The 15,859-nt window shown below is 46.4% G+C and overlaps 2 protein-coding genes across 2 annotated transcripts; both read right to left on the reverse strand.

Annotated features, from left to right (window-relative positions):
- Positions 1–1,368: 1,368 nt before the first annotated feature.
- On the reverse strand, positions 1,369–4,875 carry LOC100838240 (cation/H(+) antiporter 19-like). Its single transcript, XM_024462924.1, has 2 exons — positions 3,955–4,875; positions 1,369–3,788 (listed from the first exon to the last, which is right to left on the reverse strand). Exons 1-2 carry the CDS (start codon positions 4,126–4,128, stop codon positions 1,530–1,532), a joined length of 2,433 nt encoding a protein of 810 aa, XP_024318692.1. The 5' UTR covers positions 4,129–4,875; the 3' UTR covers positions 1,369–1,529.
- Positions 4,876–10,668: 5,793 nt separating this feature from the next.
- Positions 10,669–14,168, reverse strand: LOC100838536 (transcription factor PCF8). The gene is made up of 3 exons (XM_010238709.3): positions 14,010–14,168; positions 12,226–13,196; positions 10,669–11,038 (listed from the first exon to the last, which is right to left on the reverse strand). Exon 2 carries the CDS (start codon positions 13,165–13,167, stop codon positions 12,241–12,243), a length of 927 nt encoding a protein of 308 aa, XP_010237011.1. The 5' UTR covers positions 13,168–13,196; positions 14,010–14,168; the 3' UTR covers positions 10,669–11,038; positions 12,226–12,240.
- Positions 14,169–15,859: the final 1,691 nt, after the last annotated feature.

Raw genomic sequence — 15,859 nt, forward strand, 5'->3', positions numbered from 1 at the left:
AGAGGATTAGGTTCAGGTAAGTATATGCTAGTTATTTATGCCAATAATGCAGCGGTTAGAGTTGACGGTTTTTTTGTTTAGCGTTTCCAGGGGGATTTGAAATAGTTGACGCTGCTTAATTGCTAGTTTAGTCATGTAGCTACCGACCGTTTTTCACGGCAGGATAATGATAGATATACACTCCAGATAGATAGATGGAAGAATTTCATTCGGTCATATGTAGCCGAGACGCAACCAAAAAACCGATCTGATGGGAAGGGTTATGGTCCACTTATAATTGAACAATTGCGAAACGAAATTTATGGTGATTCGAAACACCTGCGGTACCGTATATTGGTTGCTTTGGGTTGTTTTTTTTTTAAAGAAGGCAAATGATTTATGCTGTGTTCCGGTTTTGGCTATATTTCAAAGCTTGCCTTGTAGTCTTTGTCAAAAAAGAAAAGAAAAAGAAGCTTGTGCCTGTGGTATATATGGCTTATCCATATGAGGCAAGCACACATTTACAAACCTTTTTCTTTTCTATTTTAACATCAAGACGTGCATACATGCATGATAAGTTTCAATATAGCTTAGCTACTTCTAATGAACCATCAAAGTCAGACTCAAACCAGTTGTTCCATAGGATCGAATACATTATACAGGATCTGTCGACTGTACGTCGTAAGGATGACACGTACCGTATACTCATATATACATCCCATGCTTAGTTTTTAGGTTGTTTACTTGTTAGGAGTGCCTAGGTTTGACCCTGACCCTGTAAATTAAAACTACGTACTCCGTACCAAATAATTCATGGAGAAACCGGCTAACTAGTTTATCTGCGAGATGGGAGCAATAAGTGCACAAAACTATTCGTTCACGACTTATCATCGTAGCCATAAGCCATTTGGGATTATATTAACTCTGATTATCTATGTCCACAGCTGGTGCAATGCAATGATATATCAATACGGGCGTTTGCATCATACATGACGCTAATCAAGTCGCCAACTCTCAGTTTTCATCCTTGGAGAATAATAATACTACGACAGTTTTGAATACGGAGCACGGTACCATTTTTTCTTTTGGAAAACGATCTTTTTTTTTAGCGTAAAGCAGGACACGGGGACCCACCCAGCCCACTAAGCCGATGGGCCGGGCCGCAACAAGAAAGGAAGATAGATAGATCCCCAGTCTTGCAGGAATTATGCAACTAATATTTCCAGAAATATTCCACGGGTTTTAGTTAGCGCCATGTTTTCTTGTTAACTGATACAGTATTTGTAATACTCCGTAAGACAGTCCCAATGGCAGTCAAACATTTTCAGTTAAATATGCGTAACACACTTCCCTTTCCTTTGCAAATTTAATGGGAAAATACTGGAAACATGCTCGCAATGGAAGCCTTCAACTAGCTAGCTAGTCTGTATAAATAATTTGTGCAACATATGAACATACTCATCGTACCTGCTTTATTCAGACAGAACAGAAGGGAGCCGTTTCTTTACATGGCTGTTCCGTTTCAGACACACTGGCCCTCGGTCGGCTCCTCAGGCGAGTTCGCTCGGCGAAGGGGACGCCGGCACCACCATGGCGCTTCCGCTGCCGCTGCCCATCTCCTCGTCGATCATGTCCTCGTCCGTCGCCACCTGCGGCCTGACCTTCGGGTCGAACCTCATGCTCTTCGGGTTCGTTGCCGGGTCGTACCTCTTGATGACCAGCACCGACGCCGCCGTCTTGAACTCCGGCGATACCAGGTAGCTCCCCACGGGGCCCAGCTCCTCGGGGTTCTCCACCAGCGGCGCTGTCGGCGGCATCCGGCCGACGACGAACACGTTGCACTTGGACAGTGAGCCGATGGCCTCCACCACGTCCTCCTTGGTACCCCCTTCCCGCTCCTCGAACTTCATAGACCCATCATCGACGGCAGCCGCCCTGGCCTTGAACGCCTCGACCGCCGCTTCGTCGGCGGCGGCACTATCGGCTTCATCGAGGAGCGGGCGGTTGGGCTGCAGCCTCGCCATGGTGACGGCGACTCCCGGGTGCTCGGCCATGCGCATCGCGTAGGCCAGCGCTTCTCGGTCATCGGCGCCGCCGAAGAAGAGCACGGCCACGGAGAAGGCCACGTTCTTGGCGGAGACATGGGAGTGGCCGCCGAGGCCGCGGTCGACGAGGATGGCCACGGAGCAGGGCGCCTCCCGGAGCACCCGCCGGTTCATGGCGTGGTACGCCGACCCCAGCGAGCGGAACGTGCCGTCGTGCTGCAGCGCCTTGTGGTACGGCACGATGATGATGGCGGCGCGTTTGGCGGCGGCGCTGTCGATCACGTCCCGGTGGATGGTGTCCAGCACGGAGATGGCCGTCATGGGCCGCACTCGCACCGGACTTAGCTGTTGAAATGCCTCGAAGGCGACTTCCATCGTTGTCCTCTCCGACGATGTCACGCTGAAGAACGGCATGCCGTTGCGGCGCGCCCGGTGCACCATGGAGATGGCTGACGAGCGCTCCGTGAGCTCTACCAGGTGCATGGCGTACATGACCAGGTGGTGGCGCCCGCGGGTGCCTCGCGAGAGCTCCACGAGGTTGAGGAGGGTGGGGATGTTCCGGCTGCCGTGGAAGCAGGCGAGCATGCGCAGGTCGCCGCCGCTGTGTTCGTCGTCTTCTCCGTCGACGGTGCGGCGCTTGTACGGCACCGAGCTCGAGGGACGCGCCGGCTTGTACACGGCCATGACGATGGGGGTGGTGATGAAGGTGGTGAAGAGCGCCATGAGCACCATGATGGCGAACGCCTCGTCGTTGAGCACCTTGCGGTCCCTGCCGATGTTGAGCACGACGAGCTCCACGAGCCCCTTGGTGTTCATCAGGAAGCCGATGGTGATCGCCTCCCTGGCCGGGATCTTGACCAGCAGGCAAGTGGCTACGGCGCCGCCGATCTTGCCGACGCAGGCGTTGAGGATGACGAGCACGAGGAGACCCCATGACTTGGCCCCCTTGATGGTGGCCACGTTGGTCTTCAGCCCGCTGGAGACGAAGTAGAGCGGGAGGAAGAGGCCCGAGATGAGCTCCTCCACCTTCTCGATGAGCGCGTTGGCGAACGGCCCGTCCTTGGGCACGACGATGCCGACGATGAAGGCGCCGAACAGCGCGTGGATGCCGATCACGTCGGTGACGAACCCCGCGGCGAGGACGATGGCGAGCGTGGCGACGATGTAGACCTCCTTGATGGGCTCGCCCTCAGGGCACCGCCGCGCCATCCACGCCAGCAGCGGGCGGAGGAGCACGAACACGGCGACGATGAAGCCGACGGCGGTGAGGAGCACCCAGAGGGAGATGATCGGCGATCCGGAACCCGAGAGCGCGATGGCGAGCGCGAGGAGGATCCATGCCGTGACGTCGTCGACGGCGGCGGCCGACATGGCCATGCGGCCGAGGTCGGTGGTGAGGAGCTTGAGCTCGGTGAGGATGCGGGCGAGGACGGGGAAGGCGGTGATGGAGAGCGCGACGCCCATGAAGACGAGGAAGGGGCCCCTAGGGGACTCGTCGAGGCCCGGCACGGTGGCGCGGAAGGCGAAGGAGGTGCCGATGCCGATGACGAAGGGGACGGCGATGCCGGAGAGGGAGATGGCCAGGGCCTTCTTGCCGGTCCGGCGGATGGCGTTGAGGTCCAGCTCGAGGCCCACGAGGAAGAGGAAAAAGAGGAGGCCCAGGTTGGCCAGCGTGTCCAGCACCGTCATGCTGTGCGCCGGGAAGACGGCGTTCAGGAATTTGGTGCTCCGGCCCAGCGCCGACGGGCCCAGCAGGATCCCTCCCTGCATATCCATGAATTCCAGCAGCGTAATTAGACACATATTACGTCATGCCAAGTCAGTGAGCCGACAAGTCAAAAGCATCGTTAGTCAACAGAAAGATTTGGAAAACCGTGTACGATCGATATTACTCGAGGGATATAGGGGTAGCACATATACGCTCACTTACGATGATCTCTGCGATGACGCGGGGTTGTCGGAGCGGGCGGAGGAGGTACGCGAGGCCTCTGGTGACGACGACGACGAGGCAGATCTGCAGGATGATGAGCGGCAGCGCGTAGTCCAGCGGGCTCTCCCCCTGGAACGCGCCGTGCGACGCCACCTTCGCTCCACCGCCGGCCATCTCTCTCTCTCTTACTCTTGCTCTTGCTCTGATCAACTTGGGTAAGTAGTGACGTTTAGTTGCTAAGCCTCGTTAGCTTGTTATAAAAGTGCTTGTTGTCCGTACGGCCTGCCGTGTGGTACGGATCTGGTGCCCCAGCGTACACGTCTGTGTCTGCGTGTATATATAGGAGAGCTAGCTTCTCTGATAGGCCGGAGCAGCTGTTGGAGTTACTAGCTTATTAGCTTTAGCTAGGGTTTGTTGGGCTCAGATCGAGGCGGAGACTTTTTCGCCGATCCGGCCCACTGGCTGGCTGGTGCTCTTCATGCCAGCAGAGCGCTGGTCACAAATGAAGAACTGGTCTTAAGCTATTATCCTTTGACGATCTACGGCTAGTTAAGCAAGTACTGCTTGGATTGGGAATGACGTCTAAGGCTTACTTTTGAATTCCGTGGGCGGAGAGGATACACACCTGTATACCGCTAGGTAATTCAAAAAGATACTCCCTCCGTTCCATAATTCTTGTCTCAAATTTGCCCAAAAATAGATGTATCTATTCCTAAAAAGTGTCTAGATAAATGTAAGATTTCAACAAGAATTATGGAACGGAGGGAGTACTGTATAGAGGCTGGAGAGATAGATAGAGAGAGAGAGATATCTATGGCATATTTCATTAATTTTCGGTAGAAAAAAATATATATACATATATCGGCCGTGTCATTCAAAGTAATGGAGCACTCCGTCTAAGGAAGAAAGAAAAACGCACCGAATTTTGTCAGTTTTTGATTAAAAGGGAAAACTCGCGATTTCTACCATCCATCGGTATATTGTTTTAATTCCTTTACATGAACATCGAGTTCGTGATATTTAGTAGCATATGAATATTACAGCTTTTATGTTTTTCTTGTGGTTTTACCTTAAACAATTAACCATAGTTATTAATTAGGATCCGTGTCTTTTTTTCCTGCTCCTGTGAACCACCAAAGTTTATAAAATTTCTATGTTTTTCAATCAATTTCTCGCATTTTTGCATGTTCTTACGATTTTCAAAACCCTTGTCCCTTATAGAGACCCCGTAGAGAGGGAGAGACAAAGGCAGAGAGAGAGAGACCCCGTAGAGAGGGAGAGAGACAGAGGCAGGGAGTGAGAGAGAGAGAGAGAGATTTACGAGGAGGTGACAGTACCGAGGTGAGATCGGCAATCAAATTATTGTCGGTAGCCACCTATCTAGCTTGTGACGATAATAATGTCAAGGTCTACCGTAATATTATGAACTAAACAATAATGTAGTTGAACCCAACGATCCTACCGACTAGCTTCGCCACTGGTCCTTTAGTTGACTTAGAACCGGGATATATATAAATATCCAACCCCCACTGCGGCCATGGTGGGGGCTAGGAAACTAGAGCATCTCACCGGACATCGGAATCCGATCGTCCTAAAAATTGATAGTTAATTTCTTCGACATGACAACTAATTTCCAACAGAGTTTTCCATCTCAATAGAAAACACACACAATAAAGCAATGTGGGTGAATATTCTTCTTCTGGTGGCTGGCTAGAGATAGTTGCGTATGATATATATGCATGTACGACACAACTGATCAAGATTAGTTTATAAGCCAACAAGGCAACAATGCAGCTCAAGAGAGTTGACATAATATAAACTACTCCCTCTGATCGTAAATTCTTGACTCAAGTTTGTGCAAATATGGATGTATCTATTTTTAAAAATCATCTAGATACATGTAATATTTTAACAACAATTTAGTATCGGAGGGAGTAGTTAAGATCCATCCCGTGGTGGGGTTTGGGGGTAGCTAGGAATTTCATGCGTACCACGTGAGAGGTCTGACCTTGGGATCGAGAGAGAAGTGCGTCGACTTATCATCGATCGATCCTGCGTGTTCCATTAATTAAATAACGAACGTATATATGCATGTATGTGGCTTGGATCGATGGGATATATATGTTCATATGTATACAATTGATTATATAAGCTCGGTCGTATCGATGATTTATACGTGACGCTAGCTCTTATCTGTCTCTGATCTGGCTGGTCCTCGTACGTACGTTGCGTACACGTGTGAGTACGTGGCATCTGATCACTTAATTGTTTTGGCTAATGGCTATCTCACTTCTCTGATCCTCTAGATGAAACTCTAGTTTAATTTTGATGTCACCACTTCGATCTTGCAGATAAGATCTCAGAGAAAAAAGTATTGGGCTGCATATGCATACGAGACAAGCTACATGTATTGATCGACTCGCTTACGTCTCTGTCTAATTTTCTGGGTTGTGGTATTGTGGATGTGATAGAAGCGGCCGTGGACGGTCGTTGTGCTGGGGAAACTGATGTGGTGGCGAAACGAGCAAGATTTCCTGATTTTTTTGTTTGATCACACACTAAATTATATTTCAGATTATGATTTTACCTTCAACATCCAGGTACTTCTTGGTTTTTGGAGGTAGTACTCCCTAAAATCTAGGGCAGAGTACCATCCTTGGTTTTTGAAGGTAGTACTCCCTAAAACCTAGGGCAGAGTACCATGTAGGACTAGGACGAATTGTTAGATTAGAAAAAATGGACGTCTCATATTTATTTCGAAGTATCGTAAAAAAGCTCATAATCAAAAAACGAACAGAATTACCCAAAGGCCCACCCCTAAATAAAATGGAAGGATAGCATGCTTGGCGCTAGCTTGGAACCAATAGCAATGGCATTCAACCTAGCAGCTAGCTTCAGAAGAAGAAAAATGATTTGTCACCTCAAAATGGTATTAATTAATTAGCAGTTTTTTCTACAACCATTCTCCTAATAGTTTTAAATGCAATAACATAACAAAGCGTTATCTAAAGTTTTTTTTTTACATAAGTCGACACCCCATCTTTCACAGCTGTGAAGGAGATTAATTAGAATCGTTACCAGCTGGCACATGCATGAGAGTTTGACGTATCATCTTGATGCGACTTTTTAGTTCAATAAAGCTTCCGCTGTCGAGATGTTAGAGAACAAAACTTGCAAAAGAACTGAAAGTTTTTATTGTTTAAAATAACGCCATCTCTCAAAATCAAACGGGCCAAAAAAACTATAGCTGTGACCCCAACATAAAGAAGTGTGCAAAGAGACTTAGGAACTCGTGTGGCTAAGACCTAAGAATATGTGGCTTCCTTTTACAAGCTTCAAAAACATAGTATACATGAATGCTCTTAGACTTCAGGAGCAGATAGCTATCAGCTGTTCTATCTAACTCTAGCATGAATCCCACGTTTTCATTTGGGGATGTTAGTGCTTCTATGCCTATCTTTGATTTGCTTGCCTATAGAAACAACCATGCGTGTGTGGACTAATTAGTACGACTAGAATAGAATTATTAATATCTTTATTTTTGTTTGATGTATGCTATAGCCCATGTGCATTCTAGCTGGTAGTACGTCAAGGCCGAAAAGAATAATTTTTTGTTTATGAAATGCAGCAAAGAGGCTTCCATTCATTAAGGAGAGGAAATAGAGTTAATCACAGGCAGAAGATTCAGCCAAAGAGGAGAGCGCAAGATCTTCCTGGGCCAGCAATCAGCCAAACATATTGTCATAACCGACGGTTTCTATAATGGAAATCGACGAGAGACCAGAATTATTGTTGAAGTGGCAAAATTACGTGTCTTATATTTTCAAAAGAAGAGAATACTTTCTTTAAAAAATGTGGCGATCCATTATTATTGTTACACAAACATACCAGCTCAGCTCTCCTGACATTTGATTAATCAGTTTGCGCCGCTAGATTCTAAACCTAGCTACCTAAACAAACTGAATTAAGGCATGTTTATACATATATACATACATACTTCTCTCCAAAAATATCTTGTTGTGACAATATATAATTAGCAATATGAGAGAATTTTAAAGAAGCAAAGTCGCACTTTGTCGTTACAGCCGTCGTCTGGTACTGTTGGAACACGCGCGATTGTCCATGTTTATACGGACATCAACCGACGGGAGCAAAGAAAAGAGTGATTGTGACCTGACCTTGCTTGCTTCCTTTGCTGTGCTTAATTAGTTAGTGCCTGAATTATCTAGCATCTCTGGATATATGCGCTAAGCTGACAGCGACGAGCTAGCCAGGGCTGCATGTCTCCAAAGTCAACGGGGGTATGCATCATCGAAAGTCAGAAGAGAGAGCAGATCCCGCATCCTACGTACGTACTCTGCGTCTCTGACTTGTAGTCCTCCGTACTAAGCTTGAGTTATTGAAAATGACAGCTTCCGGGCGTGTTTGAGAAAAAAAAAACCTTTAGTTGAGTATTAGATTCTATCTCCTCCTCCGATCCTAAATTCTTACCGTGGTTTTAGTTTAAATTTAACCACGACAAGAATTCAGGATCGTGTGGTAATTACCTGTAGCTACCGAGGCCAGAAGAATATACTTCCTCCGACCCATATTAAATGACGAAATATTACATATGTATCTAGACGTTTTTTAAATATAGATATATTCATATTTAGGTAATTTTGAGTCACTTAATATGAGACGGAGAGAGTATATCCGTTTGGTTGAAATTTTAGAAACCGAAACAAGCAAAAGCATGGACAATTGCGGCGTGTTCCAACAGTACCAGATGAACAATTTTCAGATGCAAGGTCAAATTTCAGGGCTGAAGGTAGACAATTTTCACTTGTTTGTCTTGACCTAAGTTTATAATAATAATAATCTGATGTAAAAGTTTTATTAGATACTCCTTCCGGCACTTATTATAGATCGAAGTGAGTAATACTAAAAAATGTGACGTAAAAAAGCGGAGCCTAAGTCGATAAGGGCCAGCATAGGATAATAAAATTCTCAATGAAATCTAAGAAAGAAGAAGAAGAAATCAACGCATACTGTAGATAAAGCATGCGTCTATATTACAACGGAAAGTTTCGAATCCAAATTCGACCCACACAGGCAGACAGCTCATGAAACATAGTAAAAATGACAAGCTCGTTTTGTGAATGGTCTGCCGCATGGTGAATTCGGCCCGTTATCAATATCGACACTGGTGAATCCAGCCCATTAGCACTATCAACACTGAGCTCGTCTCTTTTGCTTCTCAGGCTGTTTTAGTCCACTTTGAATTTTATGTCGTGACAGGTACATGCTGTATGCACTTTTCTTTTTTCCAGTTTTTCTTTCTGCAGTCACAACTTATATGGAAGTGTTTGACATGTGGAACCAGACATATTACTAGATTGTCTTAGATGAGATCATTCCTATTTGTTTATAACTACTTGTGTGTGTATCTTATATTTGGCCAATGTCCCACTGAAATGTGGGGCCAGACTTACTATGTCTTACAGATGCAAGGTCAAATTTCAGGGCTGAAGGTAGACAATTTTCACTTTCAGCCCTAGTAATTCACCATGCATCTAAGGAAGCCTTGCAATTATACTACTCGTAGATCTTAGATCTTACAGGTACTAGGACGCAAGCACCCTACGAAATTATGCTATGTCCTGAGAGGCTTTCCCTTGCTTATAACCGAGAATCAGGCCGTCTCCACGAATTTGAGGCCCGGAGCGAATGCAAAAATGAAATATTATTTTTAAAAAAAGATCACATAACTAACACAGCTAAATATATTTTTAATTAATTATTCGACCTCAAAACTTTGATATTGTATACTCCCTCCGTCCAACAAAAGATGTCTAAACTTTGACTAAATTTGAATGCATCTATACACTAAGTCATGTCTAGATACATTCAAATTTTGACAAACTTGAGACATCCTTTGTTGGATGGAGGGAGTACAATATTAGAAATATATCATATATCAATGTTAAAGGAGTCTAGCGATGACTGAATGATTAGAAAAACGGGATTTATTGATCGATCGAGTATGGACTTAGCAATTATGAACGGTATAGTGACGGATGTGGAGGCCAGGTGCGGCGAACAGAGTCTCGCTAAGACGACCGGATCGATCAACCGGTCGATTGCGTTGCAAAACAACAAAATTAATGATCGATGGACTGGCCTGGAGCTGGTTAGGTCGGTCGACCATCACAATACATCACTGAACTAGTCAATGAGTGTACGGGCCTCGAGACGCTGCGCGTGCACGGCCCAACAAAGTATCGAAGGACGGACAAGGACGGACTGGCCATTACATCAGGTTGGCTTTGTTCTATGCTTAAGCATGTAAATAGATGGATTAATTAACCTACATAAGTGTGTGATCTAGAGGCCCCATTTTTTGGGTGGCCCTGAGCAATCGTGAACTTCGTTCACCCTCGTCGACAAGCTTGCCGAGAATTATACTACTCCCTCCTTTCCAACCTCCCTTCCACGCCGAGAATTATACTACTCCCTCCGTTCCAACCTCCGTTCCAAAATGAGGCATATAACTTTTGTTAACTGATACACATTTTCGAGTTTGCCTAAATTTATAGAAAAAACAAACAAACAACATTTAGACGCCCTATCTAGAAACAGAGGGAGTATGCCAGATAATTTTCCTAAGAAAGCCTTGCATCCAAGGAAGCTTTCACCATTCTCACAGAAAAAAAGAAGGGGGGAAGCCTCATGTCAGATAATTTCTCAAGGAATGTTGGGCATCTAAGGAAGCATTTCATTGTTCTCGCGGAAAAAGGAGGAAGTAATAAGTATCGTCTCCCATGTCAGTTGCTGGGTTAAATTACCAAAGTTACAACAACCCAAAAACATTTGATTTCAGATCCCCACAACAGAGGTCAGGGGAACAAACCATAGACCATTAGAGAAAAACGATGGCAGATGAAAATCGCGCTGATAAAAGATGGAAAAAATTCAAGTGATGGGTCTGTTTTCGACGCGTCTTCATGGCACCAACATCTTCAGTGGCTGGCATGTTCTTCTGTCCTGGATTTGCTTCTGCTGATGGATCATGATACTCCACCAAACAAAGTTGCAGGCAACTCTGAATGAAACCAGGGCAGAAGAAAGCATTAGAAAATATGTGTACTTGCCTATGATAAAGTCATCTTGTGTGGTGTAGAATATTGTTAAATACCTCAAAATTTGCACTAATGGAACTGTAGCATTACGTATGGTCTAAATTCTAAACAAAACATGGAAGTTGGAACTGAAAGGAAGAAACTGATGTTGCAAATATTCAGTGGCAAACAAGCAATTAATCTGAAAAAAGGATAAGCATCACACAACCCAATTTCCCTTCAAAAATGTTATATTCGCTTCCCATTAAAGAGCAATACTCCATCCTTTTCATAATATAAAGGCATTTTAGGTTCCTTTAGAACAAGACTTTGACCGAGAATTACATTGTTAATATGCGGTTTATATGACATGAAATTGATATCAATAGATTCGTTTTCACACATTTGCTGATAATTGTGATTTCATATCACATAAACCACTTATTAATGGAGTACTTCTTGGTCAAAGCCTTGTCTTAATAAAACCTAATACTCCATGTCATATATCATGAAAATTGAAAAGTATGGAATACTTGCCTATTACTGTAGTTGGCAAATAGTTTAATTTTTAAAAAATTAAGATTGCATCTATCAAATAATCTAATCCTAGAATCTTCACATCAAAAGAAAGCAACCTACATAAGGATTCAAGAACACATGTTTCTCATGCCTATGAATTACTGAGGTGGACAGACTTTTTTTTTTTTTGAAACATGTTGGACTGGGCCAAAGTATTCATTGTTTTTTCCTTATAGGTTGGCTATAACCTATTTGCCAAATGGCCTCCACAGTAAGTTGGTTTTATCAGAGCAAAAGCTAGTTTAAATAGTTCCTAACTGGTGGATAGAGTTATCTGAATTCAGTAAAAGTGCACTGCTAGTGCTATGTAGGATGTAGGAAAAATCTCCTAAGATTGGCTATAATTTTAGTATGAAGTGTCCAAGTTTCCTAACTAGTAGTATGTATTATTTTCTTCAAACAGCAGCTTGCTAATCCCAATTCAATTGAAATTGGCTACAACCAGTTTATTTTCTGGAGTACAATAGCATAGGCATTGAATGATCGATAACAGATAATGAAAGGTCTTAATCTTGATGTCACAATGTCAGCAGTTTCAGTTAAACCACTCCAAAGATAATAAAAGTAAATTTGCAGGGAAACAACTCTTTACCTCTCTAAGAAGTAATCATGTCTTCCTTTCCTCCTTGAAGTCCCAAAGCTGCAGCCTCCGCTCCCCCGCACTGGGGGCCGCCGAAGCAGCAGTACTGCCGCCGCCTCCAAGAAAGAAGGAATGCATCATGGATGAGGCTTCGCCTGGAGCAGCGGAGAATCGGGGCATCAGGAACGGGTGCTGGGACGGCGGCCACAGCGGCGCGGCGACGGCATTGGACTGAAGTGTGCTCCGGTCGAAGGCGACCGCTGCATGGTGGCGTTGGTGGTGCTGCTCCTGAGAGAAGGTGGCCTGTGGCATCATCTCAAAGGACATGGGCGACACGTGCGAGCTCTGGGCGGCATAGTAGGCAAGCGTCGGCTGCTGCTGCTGCATTGCCTTGTCGGCGGAGCAATGCAGGAGCTCGGCGAACGCGCCGCTGGCACTACCCCCATTGTAAGCATTGGCTTGGTGAGAGGTGTTGCCATTGTAAGCATTATTGGCCTGGTGAGCTGCGCTGCCATTGTTGTCGCTGGGGCCGTTGGCAAGGGAGAGCACGGAGCCCTTGCTGGTCTCCGAGGTGCTTACTTCAGCATCATCAGCAGCTGCCGGCGGGGAAGCAGCGGCAGGGAGGGCAAAGGAGCAGTCCAGCGACGGTAGAGCGTCAATGGCGGAGGCGGCGGCGCCGATGAGCCACTCGATGGCCTTGCTGGGCTGGTCGACGCCGAGGCGGTCCTGGATGTCGTAGAATTGGATCGCTGTCGGCACGGAGAGCCGGATGCGGCGGTCCCGGAGGCCGCGTGAGGTCACCACCTTGCTGTGCCTGTCCTTGCCACCGGCAGCCGCACGCGCCACCCGGGACGTCCTCCATGCCACCGCCGACGAGTCGCCACCGCTGCCGCCTGTTGCTCCGCGCAGGCGCTTGCAGGAGGAGTTGCTGTTCTCCTTGCCTACCTCCTCCATGGCTCGCTCATGCCAATCCAAGGCTTCCTCTGCAATTTGGGGGATATGATTAAGAAGAAAAAAATGCAGAGAATTTAGCCCCAAATCTTGCAAAAAGATTGAAAATGCAGCAGCTGAGGTAAAAAAAACTCCGGTTCTTCGAGTAGGATTAAAAAAATAAATCTTGCAGACCAAATGCAATTCAAAAAACGCTGCAGGGAGTTCCTAAACTCTGAAAACAAATCTCCTAGCACACTCGATAGCCCAGTTGCTGTCATCTTGAGACCAGATGAGTTCTTTAGCACCCAAAATTACAAGTTGTGAAGAAAAATCAACAGAATCCATCTCAGAGGAACCTGCTACTGCTACATGTGGAGTAGGAGTGGATGTTCTTGCCCGCAATTGTGGCTCCCTGTTCCTTTCTTTCACTTAACAAAAGGATATGTTTGTTTTTTACTTTGGGGCTTTTGCAGAATCCAAATCAATCCTCCCACAACCTCTCAGAACCAAATCTGACAACAACGTGTGAAGCTGATTCCAAGCAAAACATATTCCAAGATATCAGTGCAGATGAAGGGAAAACCTAGCTTTATGCGCACATCAATAAAGGCCCTGGCAACCCCAAATCTCGAACTGAATGTGCAATCTCTCACCACCAACGAAATCTCGGGAAGAAAGAACACCGCTCAAATTTCCAACACGGACAGATTAAAAAAAAAGCAGAACCATATCCATCGGCGGATGAACTTCCCACGAAAGCATCAAATCTTTGCGCCGGAAAAAAGAAATGCAGAGGCCGAGCGAATCCAAGATGAACTACTCGTCCTAGCCGTTGACGGATCGAGCGGAAGCTGAGGTCTCACCTGAAGGGGGGAGGGGTCGATGGAGGCGGCGGCGGCGGAGAGGAGCGGGGGGGCGCCGAGCCCGAAACGGCAGGGGCTAAAAGGAAAGCGGGGGGGGGGAGAGCACTGCGCTGTGGTCAGCTCTGAGATGACTGAAGAGAGTGTGAGGAGCGCTAGCCTAGCGGCGAGCTGATGACAGCTGTTGCTGTGCTCATCGTGTAGTGTGAAGCGTAGACGGATGTCTTGCATAAAGGGCCTCGGGATTTCATTGATTTTTATTGGGTGACCTCCTCGCGTGCTTCACAGTAGCATGCAAGGGCTTGACCGTGATTTGTTTTTGGAGGACGGGGCTTGACTGCAGTTAGAACGAGTCGAGGGTTATTCCAGGATTGCCATCGGCTCAAGATGACTCCGATAATACTGTGCCCATTATGATCTGAACAAATTGCTAACGCTGTCAAAAATTATTTAGTTTCCTTGTTTAGTTGTTTTCCTCTTCTAACTTCGAAGGTTTCACTTACTCAATTCCAACCAAAGATGAGATTTTTCAGAATTTTTAAGACCATGAAAATAAATGAGCCCGGACGGTTTCAACGTGGCTTACTATGATTTTGTTTGGGATTGGATTGGTGAAGACATCTACAAAGTGGAAAGAAACTTCTTGGCTGCAGGTATAATTCTTAAAAACTCAATGAAACTAACGCTGCCTTGATTCCTAAGAAGCTTACTCCTTCTTCCACTCGTGACTTTAGACCAATCAATCTCTGCAATGTTGTTTACAAAGACATTCATAAAGCCCTTGTTAATCGTCTCAAAAGGCTCCTCCCTGATTACATTAATCCCATGCAACAAGCTTTTATTAAAGGAAGACGTATTAACAACATATTATCATTGCTCAAGAGACTACCCTCTCTTTTGGTCTCTTAACTTGGAAACATTCTGCTTTCATGCTCAACATCGACTTTGCCAAAGCTTTTGATCGTTTAGAATGTCACTTCATTTGGAGAACGCTTCTACGTAAAGGGCTGCATGGTAATTTCATCAGGCTCATTATGGCTTGCATCTCCTCGCCTACCTTTTCCGTTATCATTAATGGCTAGTCTTTTGGAAGATTCTCCAACAGTCGAGGTATCAAACAAGGATGTCTTTTATCGCCGTAACTTTTTTGTCCTGTTGGCCGATGAATTATCTATTAGTTTACAAGAAGCTCTGCAGAATCGTCAACTCAACGGTTACTCTCTTGGGTCCCACTGTCCTCCCATTCACTCCCTACAGATCAGTTTCCTAACACCCACAGGCAAACCGGAACTAACAGATTTTGCAGCTTCACCGATCTTGGAAGTGCCCGCAGTTTCCCCAGATCTGGACCCCACACTGGCCAGTGGCGGGATCTGTTGGCGGGCTGAATTTGCTGAAAACCAAACTACTGCCTAGGATCTTGGAAGCTCCATTGAGGACGAGGCCTCCCTTGATAAGGACCTTGCATCTGACTCGGAAACGGCCCCGGCGGCGGCATCTCCTGACCTCCTGGCGGGAAGAACTGCAGCCCGCCTTGGAATTTGCCACCCTAGTAGTACGGCAGGTCCTGCCAGCCGCGTCGCTGCCCTTCCCGCAGGTTGTTCCATCCCCCCCCCCCATCCCCCGACCTTGACCGTCTCCAAAACCTCGGCCGAAACCACCACCACCGTTGTAACCTCCCCGACGAGCCATCGGAGCACACACCGCTTGTGCGGACGAACAATGGAAAGGATTCAGAGAAGGCTCATCGCCGCCAACCCCAACTCGCGACCACTCTTCAAGCAGATCTGCAGGGGCTCGGATCGGGATCTCTCGCCAGCCGCCGCCGAAAACAGAGTGCTGCATTTCTTTCC

The sequence above is a fragment of the Brachypodium distachyon genome, chromosome 4 (assembly GCF_000005505.3).
Source record: "Brachypodium distachyon strain Bd21 chromosome 4, Brachypodium_distachyon_v3.0, whole genome shotgun sequence".
NCBI lineage: Eukaryota > Viridiplantae > Streptophyta > Magnoliopsida > Poales > Poaceae > Brachypodium > Brachypodium distachyon.